Here is a 13,722-nt window from a genome sequence, read left to right on the forward strand (position 1 = left end):
TTTCATTTTTTATATTAATTGATGTGATAAACGTTTGATAAATATATATACTCCTATAGCAATAATAGCTCACATCCCATTTTAGTTAGTTTTAATAAATAAAAATAAAAATTTAGGATTTATAGCCAATATTATTTAAAGAACTTAAAAATAAAAAAAGTCAAAGAAAATGTGTTTAATGGCCAGCTTTTGAATCTTTATGACAATAGAACTTATTTACTACAATAGTTATTAAATAGTATTCTACGGTCGTGACGTTCTCCATTTTATGTCGTTTTTGGTTTCACTGTCGTTTGAATTCAATACAACTTTCTGGATTACGTCGTTTACTATTAATGTCGTTTCATTTACTATCATGTCGTTTTATTTATTCTTTTTTTTTTCCTTGCCTCCCTTCTGTCAGATCATCTCGTCTATAGCTTTGTGTTTTTCTCGCTTCTGTCGTTTTATAGTCGAGGATGAGGATGCATGTATTTTCCCTCATCGACAAGTTCATTCGAGAACGCAGTAACAATTACAAACAACATTTTATGTGTATTTTTTCAGAAATCCACTGGGCATAAAAATATTACATGCAATATCAGAGAGACAAACTATAAACCAACCTCTACTTTAGTACAAATACGTGATCAGTAATGAACACATCATAAACATTACTTTATCATAAATATATTTCTAATGTAGAAAGCAAACACCATTTCATGATTCTCCATCATACATTCTTTCATTTTATTGCTGCCTCTCCATCATATCACATAAACCCTCACACATAATTGATTTAGTCGACCTCTTCAATGGTGGGCCCAGACCCAGACCCAGATCCACCAGAGGTGGGCTGCCCACTACCACTACCCATTCCTCCAGGCCCAGAACCCTGCCCGTAAGTCTTGGCAATAATGGGATTGCACAAGCCCTTTAACTCTTTCAACTTGTCCTCAAACTCATCTACTTCCGCCAACTGATTCCTCTCCACCCACTCCGTCGTCTCCTCCACCGCCTTCTCAATCTTCTCCTTCTCCGCCGCCGCCAATTTCCCTCCGATTTTCTCATCCTTTATCGTATTCTTCACACTGTACGCATAATTCTCGAGCGCATTTCTTGCCTCCACTTTCTTCTTCACTTGCTCATCCTCAGCCTTGTACTTCTCAGCCTCTTGTACCATTCTCTCAATCTCTTCCTTACTCAGCCTTCCTTTGTCATTGGTAATTGTGATCTTGTTCTTCACTCCCGCAGTCTTGTCCTCCGCCGAAACGTTCAGAATTCCGTTGGCGTCGATGTCGAAGCAGACGTTGATTTGAGGAACGCCTCTAGGCGCCGGTGGGATGCCGGTGAGCTCGAATTTCCCGAGAAGGTTGTTGTCTTTGGTTCTCGCCCTCTCGCCTTCATAAACCTGAATTAGTACTCCCGGCTGGTTGTCGGAATATGTCGAGAAAATCTGCTCTTTTTTCGCCGGAATCGTCGTGTTTCTCGGGATCAAGACGGTCATTACGCCACCGGCAGTTTCAATTCCAAGGCTTAGAGGCGTAACGTCGAGGAGAAGCAAGTCTTGGACTTTCTGGTTCCCTTCTCCGGTCAGAATTGCGGCTTGTACCGCAGCACCATAAGCGACGGCCTCGTCGGGGTTTATGCTCTTGCAGAGTTCCTTGCCGTTGAAGAAATCCTGCAGTAGTTGCTGAACTTTCGGAATTCTCGTCGACCCGCCAACGAGAACCACATCATGAACTTGGCTCTTGTCGATCTTCGAGTCCCTCAAACACTTCTCCACTGGCTCCATACACTTTCTGAACAAATCCATGTTCATTTCTTCGAATCTAGCTCTGGTAATCGTCGAGTAGAAATCAATTCCTTCGTAGAGGGAATCGATTTCGATTGTTGTTTGAGTGGTGGAAGAAAGCGTTCTTTTCGCTCTCTCGCAAGCGGTTCTCAATCTCCTCAAGGCTCTAGCATTGCCACTGATGTCCTTCTTGTGCTTCCTCTTGAACTCCGCCACAAAGTGATTGACGAGTCTGTTATCGAAATCCTCACCTCCGAGATGAGTATCCCCCGCCGTGGCCTTAACTTCAAAGATTCCTTCCTCGATCGTAAGTAGCGAGACGTCGAATGTTCCGCCGCCGAGATCGAAAATCAGAACATTCTTCTCACCGCTGCTCGAGGCCTTCTTGTCAAGCCCATAAGCAATGGCGGCAGCAGTGGGGTCGTTGATGATTCTCAACACATTAAGCCCCGCAATCGCACCAGCATCCTTAGTCGCCTGCCTCTGCGAGTCGTTGAAATAAGCAGGGACAGTGATCACCGCGCTTTTCACGGACTGACCCAAATAAGCCTCGGCTATCTCCTTCATCTTCGTCAGCACCATCGACGAAATTTCTTCGGGCGCGAATTGTTTCTCTTCGCCTTTGTAGTGGACGACGATCATGGGCTTGTCACCGGGGCCGGGGACGACCTTGAAAGGCCAGTGCGTCATGTCACTCTGTACAGAAGGGTCGGAAAATTTCCGACCGATGAGTCGTTTAGCGTCGAACACGGTGTTCTGTGGGTTCATGGCGACTTGATTCTTGGCCGCGTCGCCGATCAACCGCTCTGTGTCGGTGAAGGCGACATAAGAAGGGGTGGTTCTGTTGCCTTGGTCGTTGGCGATGATCTCAACGCGGTCGTTTTGCCATACTCCCACGCAGCTGTAGGTTGTGCCGAGATCAATGCCTATGGCCTTGCCTTCTGTCTTGGAAGCCATTGTAGGAAATATTGTAGAAATGGGTTATGAAATGGGGTTGGCTGTTGCGAGAAAACAGATTGGTAAAATGAGTTTGTTTGGCTTTGAAGTTGTATATTTGTTTTGAAGTTTGTTATTGATTTTTCACAAGGAAATTGGGTTTGTGTTATGCAATTTATAATGGGCTTAAAGTGATTCGTGGAAGTTTATTTTTGGACTAGAAGATGGTGGAAAGGACTAGGGAGAAAAGAACAGCGAGAGATTTCATGAAGGAACAGATCAGAGCTTGAATGTACTAGAGAATTCTGGAGTAGTATGGTTGTCCCTTGACTACTGTTCAACTTTATTATCTAACAGGTTTTGGCTGAATCATTTATTTTAGAAAGAAGCTACATTACTATAACCATTCAAGCAAAAAAAAAACAAAAAAAAAAAAAACTACATTACTATAAATTCAAGAGGACCAACTTATATATGGATGCATTTAATTCGTAAAGTTATTGGATTTTTTTTCCCTTGAGGATGATTAGTAGTTGGTTTTTAGTTTTGAATATGTTAGAATATACAGTGTATTTGTTTATAAGATTACTATCACCGGTGAACCTAAACTTTTAAATTTTTTAATTTATTTATTAAACTTCAAAAACTCTCACTTTACCTTTTAAATTGTGAATTGTTCTTGCTTAATCTCTTTTGTTGAAATTTCTGTTAAAAATAAATAAAAAAATAAAAAAATACAAACACATAGTCTTTCTGTTGGAATATATGTTGAAAGTAAATGGGTAAAAACTATAGACCACACTTAATATCTTTTTTTTTCCGATCTCATTTTAACAGAAATTCTTACAAAAAAAAGTTTAAAAGGAACTAATCTAAAATTTAGAAGGGGACAAATTAAGAATTTTTAAAGTTTCAGAGGCATCAATAATAATAATAATAATAATAATTCTTTTATATGAATGCATTTAGTGGTATAATAGTATTAGTGAACAAAAATCCTGCATTGCATGAAAGCTGAATCGTAGACGTAGAGTACTAGAGAAACTGTATGAATTGTTGCTTCAATTCAGCGGAATACAAATTAAAATGAAAATAAAAGAATTGTAACTTAATGACAAGAAATTCTTTATCACATTTTACTATTTGAGAAAATGCAAATAAAAGGTGCACTAGCTTTTTTTGCTGAGCGATCATTTCCACTAGGTGATAAAGTAATGTATTCTTCTTTAGCAAAAAATTCTATGTATTCTTATTCACCTTTTCCTTATTAATTAACAAGATAAAATATTATTATTTGAGTAGTCATGGGCTATGACCATTCTCTTATCTCAATTATTGGTCTCTTAGCAATTATGGAAAAGATCTGGGAGCTTATAAGTTAATCACTGTTTTGTTTGTTTGTAAGGTAAATTTCATTTTAAAGTCAACAAGTTACATACTTAAATATAATTGTAAATGTCAACTAGATCCATTAATAAAGACGGATAAAGTATAAGAGTAAACATAAGTATCGAGAAGATCCACTTGACACATTAAAAATCAAACCCACTTAAAACTTGTTATAAACAATTATTACTGTTGATGGGTAAAACTAATTAGTCAAGACCAAACACCGTATAGTAGAAATGACCCACATGGCTTAAGAACAACTCTAGCAGTATAACATACTGTCAATAGCCAATTCAAACAGACGAGACATACAAATGAGATCAAAATGTGAAAAAACCACTTCAGTTATTAGAACATATAAATATGATAAAAACAACATCGCTTTTATTATAAAAAAAAACAAATGATTGTGATATTATCTTCATTGTTTTTAGCGATTTGACACCTTTTAGATTCTAATGTCAATTTAATTACATTTTACCTGTTATTAGAAATATATAAAATAAGTTGTTCACTATTTGCAAGGAAAATTATCTTATTGAAATTTTTTTAATCAATTATGCCCTTTTCCAAGTGATCGCATTATTAGCAAAATAACAACATATTGATCAAAATTTGAAATTATCATATAAAAAATGCATTAATCATCACGTGTTTGTTGGACGTTCCAGAACATAAAATCCTACATGAAAAATTAGTCTCAAACTAAACAGAACTTCCAAAACAACAGAAGAGAATTTAATTGGCAACTTATTGCGTAGTTATGGATGAATAACTAGACATCAAAACTGATTTTCAGTCTAATTTACACTAATTAATAAAAGAAGAAAATTTAGAGCAATCCAATGAAAATTTCTCAATCAAAATGATAGTCTTAAATAGTGAAATTAGCAAAAATATAATTTTCTTTCTAACACCGAGCAATCCATAATGTCCCTCGGTGCTGCTAGTACAAATTCTAGTTGTCTTATAAATTGACATATCGTAAAAAGTGATTTCACAGACAATAGATTCTCTTAAAGTCATTTTGCAAAAGCAAGGACAGTATCAATGACATAAATGTCAACGTCAAAAGAAAATTAGATCGCCTGTAACAGTTTTCATATTTTGGACACAACTTTTTTGTAGTTCAGATTTACATAATTTATTTCTTAACCATCTATAGGTTTACTGGTTTATTTGTGTAAGACAAATCAACGACTTCAATCATTTGGAGCATAAATCCGAGGTTTTCTGTGTCATTCTTCAAAATTTTTCCGAGAAAAAGATGTTCATAGGAGTAAATTACAGATTTTACTACCCTCTTGGCTAATATAAGATTCATGCATTCTAGAGTATTTTCTCTGGGATAATTATACCACATGGCAAAATTTCATAACTTAATTTAAAATTTAGTAAAATTTTTAAAATATTATAAATATAGCAAAAATGACATAATTATTATAATAATGATGCCACATTTTATACTATATAATGATAGTCATTATTTTAATGATATCAAAATTTTACTATTTTTTTTTATATTTTAAATTTTTTGCTATATTTGAAACTCTACTAGCAAAGCAAATGGCTCATCTTAGGCCCAATGGGGAAGCAAAGCAAATGAGCCTACTCTAACTAAACACAGTTTCGATCACGGTAATCTTGACAAATATATATTTTTATTTTTTATTCTTGATTCATAACTTTTTTAATTAAATAATTACACTAATAAAAGGATATGTATCAAAAGTAAAAGATAAATATTCAGACTCATATACTCTCAAGGATAAATTATCTATTTTTTCTCCAATCTCATCAATACGAGCCCAATAATTAAAGAGAAAATTTCAAATTTAATCATCATTTTTTCAACTCTATTATTTATGCCACTACGTAATATTTTACTATAAAAAATAACTTACATATTATGAAAAGATAACTTACATGTTAAGAAAGATAATTTGTAGATTATCAGTTGCATGAGATTAAATTTGTAACAATTGTAAAAATAAAATAATGTTTTTGTTGTCTAGAAAATTCTCAGATACGTCTGAGTGAGTCTGATGTACACAGATCCAATGTCTAGAAAAGTCTCTTTTTGTTTTCTCTCATTATATTCAACGTGTGAAAGTGCGCGAGACTTCCAGACAAAACGTAATTCAACACGTCAAAGTTCAAACTAAAAACGCAGCGGAAAAAAATCCCCTTTTCTATACAATTCTCGAGAACTCTACTCCTTGGCGGTGGTTGGTCCTTTTTCCCCTCTACCCTACCTTCCATTGAGCCAATAATATCCCACCTTTTCCCCTCTACCCTCCCTGCCATTGAGCCAATAATATCCCACCTTCTGCTTGCCTCTCGAATTCTCTAGACAATTCCATCACACCCCTTTATATATGCACAAATACCTTTCAAAATCCCGCCTTTCAAACCAAACAAAACTCACAAACAAAGAGAAAAATACCAACGTCCAAAACACAAACACCCAACACACAAACTTCTCTGTTTCATTGCTCTGTTTTGTTTTCAATATTTTGCTCTGTTGTTAACATTTTGATTCATTGATTCCGTTTCAATGGCTTCCAAAACAGAAGGCAAGGCCATAGGCATTGATCTCGGCACAACCTACAGCTGCGTGGGAGTATGGCAAAACGACCGCGTCGAGATCATCGCCAACGACCAAGGCAACAGAACCACCCCTTCTTATGTCGCCTTCACCGACACAGAGCGGTTGATCGGCGACGCGGCCAAGAATCAGGTTGCCCTGAACCCGCAGAACACGGTGTTTGACGCTAAACGACTCATCGGCCGGAGATTCTCCGATCCTTCTGTGCAGGGTGATATGTTGCACTGGCCCTTCAAGGTCGTTGCCGGCCCCGGCGACAAGCCCATGATCGTCGTTCACTACAAAGGCGAAGAGAAGCAGTTCGCTGCAGAGGAGATTTCTTCAATGGTTTTGACCAAGATGAAGGAGATTGCCGAGGCCTATTTGGGTCAGTCCGTGAAGAACGCGGTAATCACTGTCCCTGCTTATTTCAACGACTCGCAGAGGCAAGCGACTAAGGATGCCGGTGCGATTGCGGGGCTTAATGTGTTGAGAATCATCAACGAGCCCACTGCTGCCGCCATTGCTTATGGGCTTGACAAGAAGGCCTCGAGCAGCGGTGAGAAGAATGTTCTGATTTTCGATCTCGGCGGCGGAACATTCGACGTCTCGCTACTTACGATCGAGGAAGGAATCTTTGAAGTTAAGGCCACGGCGGGGGATACTCATCTCGGAGGTGAGGATTTCGATAACAGACTCGTCAATCACTTTGTGGCGGAGTTCAAGAGGAAGCACAAGAAGGACATCAGTGGCAATGCTAGAGCCTTGAGGAGGTTGAGAACCGCTTGCGAGAGGGCGAAAAGAACGCTTTCTTCCACCACTCAAACCACAATCGAAATCGATTCTCTCTACGAAGGAACTGATTTCTACTCGACGATTACCAGAGCTAGATTCGAAGAAATGAACATGGATTTGTTCAGAAAGTGTATGGAGCCAGTGGAGAAGTGTTTGAGGGACTCGAAGATCGACAAGAGCCAAGTTCATGATGTGGTTCTCGTTGGCGGGTCGACGAGAATTCCGAAAGTTCAGCAACTACTGCAGGATTTCTTCAACGGCAAGGAACTCTGCAAGAGCATAAACCCCGACGAGGCCGTCGCTTATGGTGCTGCGGTACAAGCCGCAATTCTGACCGGAGAAGGGAACCAGAAAGTCCAAGACTTGCTTCTCCTCGACGTTACGCCTCTAAGCCTTGGAATTGAAACTGCCGGTGGCGTAATGACCGTCTTGATCCCGAGAAACACGACGATTCCGGCGAAAAAAGAGCAGATTTTCTCGACATATTCCGACAACCAGCCGGGAGTACTAATTCAGGTTTATGAAGGCGAGAGGGCGAGAACCAAAGACAACAACCTTCTCGGGAAATTCGAGCTCACCGGCATCCCACCGGCGCCTAGAGGCGTTCCTCAAATCAACGTCTGCTTCGACATCGACGCCAACGGAATTCTGAACGTTTCGGCGGAGGACAAGACTGCGGGAGTGAAGAACAAGATCACGATTACAAATGACAAAGGAAGGCTGAGCAAGGAGGAGATTGAGAGAATGGTACAAGAGGCTGAAAATTACAAGGCTGAAGATGAGGAAGTGAAGAAGAAGGTGGAGGCTAAGAACTCTCTAGAGAATTACGCCTACAATATGAGGAATACGATTCGGGACGAGAAGTTTGCCGGAAAATTGGAGCCGGCGGACAAGCAGAAGATCGAGAAGGCGATCGACGAGGCCATCGAGTGGCTCGACCGGAACCAGTTGGCGGAAGTTGATGAGTTGGAGGACAAGTTGAAGGAGTTAGAAGGGCTATGCAATCCAATAATAGCGAAAATGTATCAGGGTGGTGCCGGTGGAGATGTGCCAATGGGTGGTGGCGCCGAAATGCCGAATGGTGGTTACGGCAAGGCTTCATCTGGTGGTTCTGGAGCGGGGCCTAAGATTGAAGAAGTTGACTAAGAAGTACTGTCTTTGAATTCTACCACGGCTATACATGTTCTTTCTTTTTATTGTGTTTGAGTAATTAGCAAAGTAATGTATTTTTACGGTTTTGCTTTTCCTTTCTGATGAAGAATGGATTTTTACAGTTGAATGCTATGCGGATGTGAAGTTTTTTTACATGGTTTTGTAACTTTATTTTTGTAAATTAATGCTATTATATTTTGATATAAATGCTTTTAGTTGTCTTCTAAATTAATGATATTACTGGGGGATCAACTAATTTTCTAATTAGCAAACACATGGGAAACGACATAATCACAAGCATAGTCAACAGGAATCCTTTCTGACTTCATCGACTCCGTGACGTTGACCAGATTAAAAAGCGGGTACGACATTAGACATTAAAACGACATAAACTTGAAAATGACATTACCTCAACAAACGACATTAAGAGCAAGGCACAAACCGTATCAGAAAAGCGACGGCAATGTCAGAGATTAAAAAAAAAAAAAAAAACTGAAAATAACTAAATGACCAACAAAAACTCCCAAACGACATCATACTATGAAACGACAATAAAGCCCAAAAACTTGCATCTATGGTGAACACAAGGAATGCCATACTAGCCAATAGCAAAAGAGAACAACAAATATCCACAAGAAAGAAGAAACGAAAAGATCTCATAACAATAGCAATTGCAAGGGGGAGAAAAAAGTAGTAGTCCAACTTGAATACAACATCCAAAACAAAAGAAGAAGCGACATCAGAAAAGTAACCCACAACTCCTCAGAAACGACATCAAATTGAAGACGAAATAAAAACGTAAATGACATTATGGGAGAGACGACTAAACAGAAAAACGACAAAGGCAAGAGTCATACAAAGTTTTTTGTTTTTTTGTTTTGTTTTTTTTTGTTTTTTTGTTTTTTTCAAAAACTATGAAATAAAATCAACAGAATAATCACGCAACAAAAACCAAATAGTTAAATAACGACAATTCTGGGAGAAAAACGGGAGACACAATGCAAAAGGTCACAAAATTAAATACGACGATAAAAAAAACCACTTATCGGACATGACAAACCACATCAACTAAATAAACGAGAACTGCCAAAACATTTAAAAGGAAAAACTTCTAGAATTAAGGGAAACATAATTACTAAATAACACAATCTTAGTAAGATGCTTTTCTACAAAAAAAAAATACAAAAAATACAAAAAATGCATAATCTTACTAAATGACAGAAAGCTAAAGGTAACATGAAATGTAAAACGAACAACAAACTAAAAAACGACAACATATTATAAAAACACCAAATAGAAAATACATCAAGAAAACCTAATAGGACGACGCATTGATATTATATTTCGTTAAACCACAAAACCATAAACAAGATAATATTGTAAAAATTAAAGAAGAAAATAAGAGGAAAAAACAAGCGTGTAACAGCTAGATAACTGTAGACTACTTAGAAAAAGGAAAGAAAGAAGATAAATATAGAGTAAGACATGACCCCCATTTGGAAAGCTCCACTAATTCAATCCATTTTCCTACGGCCAGAACGTTCAAATTTCAAATGAATATCAATCCACATGTCAGAATATTCATAAAATTTGGTCAACGCTTTTGGACATCACGTTGAGTGTTATGGCCCTATCCAGATTTATTGTCTTTATTTTCCTGTTTTATTCACTATCTTTTTACTATTTATCAGATATATAATTTAAATTTAACAATATATGAATAGAAACTAAATATTAAAAATATTTAAACAATTCACGAGTGTTAAAATTTAATTTAAAAAACGGTTAAAGAAATACGAAAATTAGACAATAGATCTTGATTCGTAATCTATCTGCTTGATTTCGTTCGGCTCCACCGAAGCAATGTTATAATGAATGTCTTTCTCGTTTTGTGGAGGCTCTAGATAACTCTCAAGTGGACATCTTTATTATGTCAAACCTTTAGATTTTCAAAATATCTCTTGTCAATCAACCATCTATGAGGTTAATCTGTCGTTCTCTAGTCCATGTAATGTGATAACAACTCATTTGAACCTTTCTCTCTCTCTCTCTCTCCGGTCATTCTCGGTCATGGGGATAGCAACACGGTGAGTGATCAATCCTGTTCTTGGGAACAGTATCTTTTGACAATGCAATGATCCGTGAAAATTTTTGTATACTGATCTGGTTGACATTTCACATGGAAAGGTCCTCTTCTATAACATTTGTGGAGATGTTTATAACATTTCTGTTCTTTTCTGCTGCTAATTGATTTTGGTCATAGAGATTGGAAATTTGCGTCAAGATTTTTGGCTACATATTTGCTTATACAATCCTCAACAAAGAAAGTACTTGACCACTTCTCTTGGAAAGGCCCTTATTCCATGGCTAATGTGGTTGTTGGATATGGAATTTCCTTCTTAATTTTTACACCCCTACTTAGCACCACTTTCTAAATCTATTAGGACCAAAAGTTGAACAAAATAGGGATTAATCTACGCTCTCATCAAGAATCTTTAGATATTCATACACGTTAAACACACAACTTCACTATTTTAGAGAACAAAATATAGGTGCAAAAAAAATAAATAAACAAGAACCCCTAACATATGAGAGAGAATGCGCCATGTCACGATCATCCTCTATTCCACCACCACTGGTGGTTGGACATAATTAAAATTTTTTTTTATGTAATTATAATAACAGAAATTAACGAGGTTTCTTCATTGACATGTTTTTGATTCTCTTTATTTATTTTTATTTTTAATACTCTTTAGTTAAAGTATTATTTTACGCAAATATAAGATTTTTTTTTTCTTTTTTAAATGAGAAAGAGTTGGCGCATACTCCTAAGATATTTACATTATTAAACAAATTACTCCAAAGATAGCCTGTTAATAATTGTTTAATTACCTCATATCCCATTATTTTATCTTCTTAAGCCATAAATTATGGTAGTTCCTAGTTAGTGGCCACTATAAAGCATCACCATGATCATCATCCACTAAGGAGCACAATCATGACTCTTGTAGTCTTGCCACCATTGTAGTTATATTATTTTCATTAACAAATTTATTGCACAAGTGGGAGTGGGAATTTCTCACTGCTTCTAGAACCTCCTCAGAGATTTCACAAATCGTAATCATCACTTGGCATTGGATAAATTTCACATATCTCTTTACGTTCTGTTGTACCTTCAATTAATTAAATAGCATACGGTGGCACAAATTAAGTGAGGAATGATGACTTGGCCCATAAGATCACACCAAGTTGGAGCATGGTGGCTTTGACATATACTAATTTGCTCTTCTCTTTTTCGTGGAACAATGCCAGACATTCTTTGATGATTGAGAGTTACACTTCTAGAATAGTCAACGCCGTGAAACATATATCACATGGACAACAATCAGGACAGATTCAAGCAATTTTAGGATTTCAGGCAACAATATTAGAAGCGGCTTTTTAAAAATTAGAGATATTTCATATTTTTATTCTGAAATTCGAACTTTCACCTTATGATGATGGAGTTAAGTGTGTCATTACTGCAATGCTAATGGTTGTAACTAATTATTCGATGTATTTTTGTGGGAGATTTTTTATTTAAAAACCAAACAATATCTAAAATTAGGCTACTCTTGCTTTCAAATTTTCGAGAAAATTTTTCTTCAATTGTGCAAAATTACGGATTGTTTAGTTATTCATAAAGCTTTGAATCTAAATAAGCATAAAAATGATGATAAATACAAAGAAAAACTTAACTAGGGACCTTTCATTTAAAGTGGGGGCCTTGGACAATTGCCTAAAATAGACAGAGTTGAGCCGGCAGTGGCAATAATTTACACATAGTTATATCGTGGAATTTAGCAAGTGTTAGTCATCGCCAAGAGTGGAGGAAGAAATTCCAAGAGAAGAAGCAAAAGTTGCGGTTGTATCCCCAAAGAGGTATCTTTTAAGCCTATCCAAGTCATCCGCAGCATCCAGCATTGTAGGCCTAGTGGAAGGTGACTCTTGTGTGCAAAGAAGACCCAACTCAATCAGTTCCCCAGTTGCAACTTCCCACATTTTCTTCACCTCCGGTGACTGGTCTTTTGCAGCTCTCAACAAAGAAGAGTCCACCACTTTTTCAACTCTTCCGTGGTAGTGACTCTTCACCCACTTGTGCAGGCTCAGCCCGCCGACAAACATGTCGTCCGTCGGTCTTTTTCTTGTCACCATCTCAAGGACTAGAATGCCAAAGCTGTAAACATCTCCTTTTGTAGATGTATTTAAACCAAATCCATATTCTGCATACATATAAAAAATATTAAAGTAACAATTATAACAAACTAAAGGAATCCACAGAGGACAGAGAAAGATAAAATAGTATTATCAAATATGTACCTGGAGCAATGTAGCCAATAGAACCAGCTAACATGTTTGCAGTAGAGTTTCCCAGGTTCTCAATGGCTGCTGCATTTCCCCCTGCTGCTGTCATGACCAATCTCGCGATACCGAAATCCGATACCAAAGCTGTCATGTCATCATTGAGAAGGACATTGCTCGGCTTTAGATCGCAATGTATGACTCTAACTGGAGAGTGGTGGTGCAAATAGGCCATCCCTTCTGCTATGTCACTGCAAATGTTGACTCTCTGCAGGAGGCTCAAATCGGAAGAACCCGATCCCAAGCTCGTCCCAGAATGTGGATAGAGACAGCTGTCCAAACTCCCATTTGCCATGTATGGAAGCACAAGAGCCTTGAAATCAGGCAGACTGCATGCTGTTATGATCCTTATCAGGTTCCGGTGGCGAATTCTCTTCAAGACTTGGCATTCTCTGTTGAAACTCTTTGTTGAATTTCCAGATTGGACATGTAAGACCTTTACTGCCACCGCCGTCCCATCCGAAAGAACTCCCATGTAGACGCGCCCGTAACTGCCCGAACCAACTAGTCTCCGGTCATCAAATCCTGCAGTGGCCTCCAACAATTCTCTATACGTGATTCTTGGGAAATTGTGGATCAATTCAGGGGCTCTTGGCTTTCTTCTGACAACTTCTTGCCTCTTAGATGAAATCAACGTCTTGATCCGCCGGACACCGATCACACAACATATTGTCGAGAAGAATGCCGA

At 37.7% G+C, this 13,722-nt stretch overlaps 3 protein-coding genes across 3 annotated transcripts in view; 1 reads left to right on the top strand and 2 right to left on the bottom strand.

Moving 5' to 3' along the window:
* Positions 1-649: 649 nt before the first annotated feature.
* LOC21401059 (heat shock 70 kDa protein 5) lies at positions 650-2,934 on the bottom strand. The gene has a single exon (XM_010095762.2). The coding sequence runs from the start codon at positions 2,729-2,731 to the stop codon at positions 779-781; it is 1,953 nt and encodes a 650-aa protein (XP_010094064.1). The 5' UTR covers positions 2,732-2,934; the 3' UTR covers positions 650-778.
* Positions 2,935-6,519: 3,585 nt separating this feature from the next.
* LOC21401060 (heat shock 70 kDa protein) lies at positions 6,520-8,764 on the top strand. Its single transcript, XM_010095763.2, has one exon. It carries the CDS (start codon positions 6,657-6,659, stop codon positions 8,625-8,627), a length of 1,971 nt encoding a protein of 656 aa, XP_010094065.1. The 5' UTR covers positions 6,520-6,656; the 3' UTR covers positions 8,628-8,764.
* Positions 8,765-12,471: 3,707 nt separating this feature from the next.
* Positions 12,472-13,722, bottom strand: part of LOC21401061 (putative leucine-rich repeat receptor-like serine/threonine-protein kinase At2g24130) — a 3,214-nt gene continuing 1,963 nt past the window's right edge. The window contains 2 exon segments of the mRNA XM_024164063.1: positions 12,472-12,805; positions 12,996-13,722. The exon segment at positions 12,996-13,722 is cut by the window's right edge and continues 21 nt beyond it. Of these exon segments, the coding sequence (XP_024019831.1) occupies positions 12,483-12,805; positions 12,996-13,722 (1,050 nt within the window). The 3' untranslated portion in view covers positions 12,472-12,482.

Source organism: Morus notabilis, unplaced genomic scaffold, assembly GCF_000414095.1.
Source record: "Morus notabilis unplaced genomic scaffold, ASM41409v2 Scaffold235, whole genome shotgun sequence".
Taxonomy (NCBI): domain Eukaryota; kingdom Viridiplantae; phylum Streptophyta; class Magnoliopsida; order Rosales; family Moraceae; genus Morus; species Morus notabilis.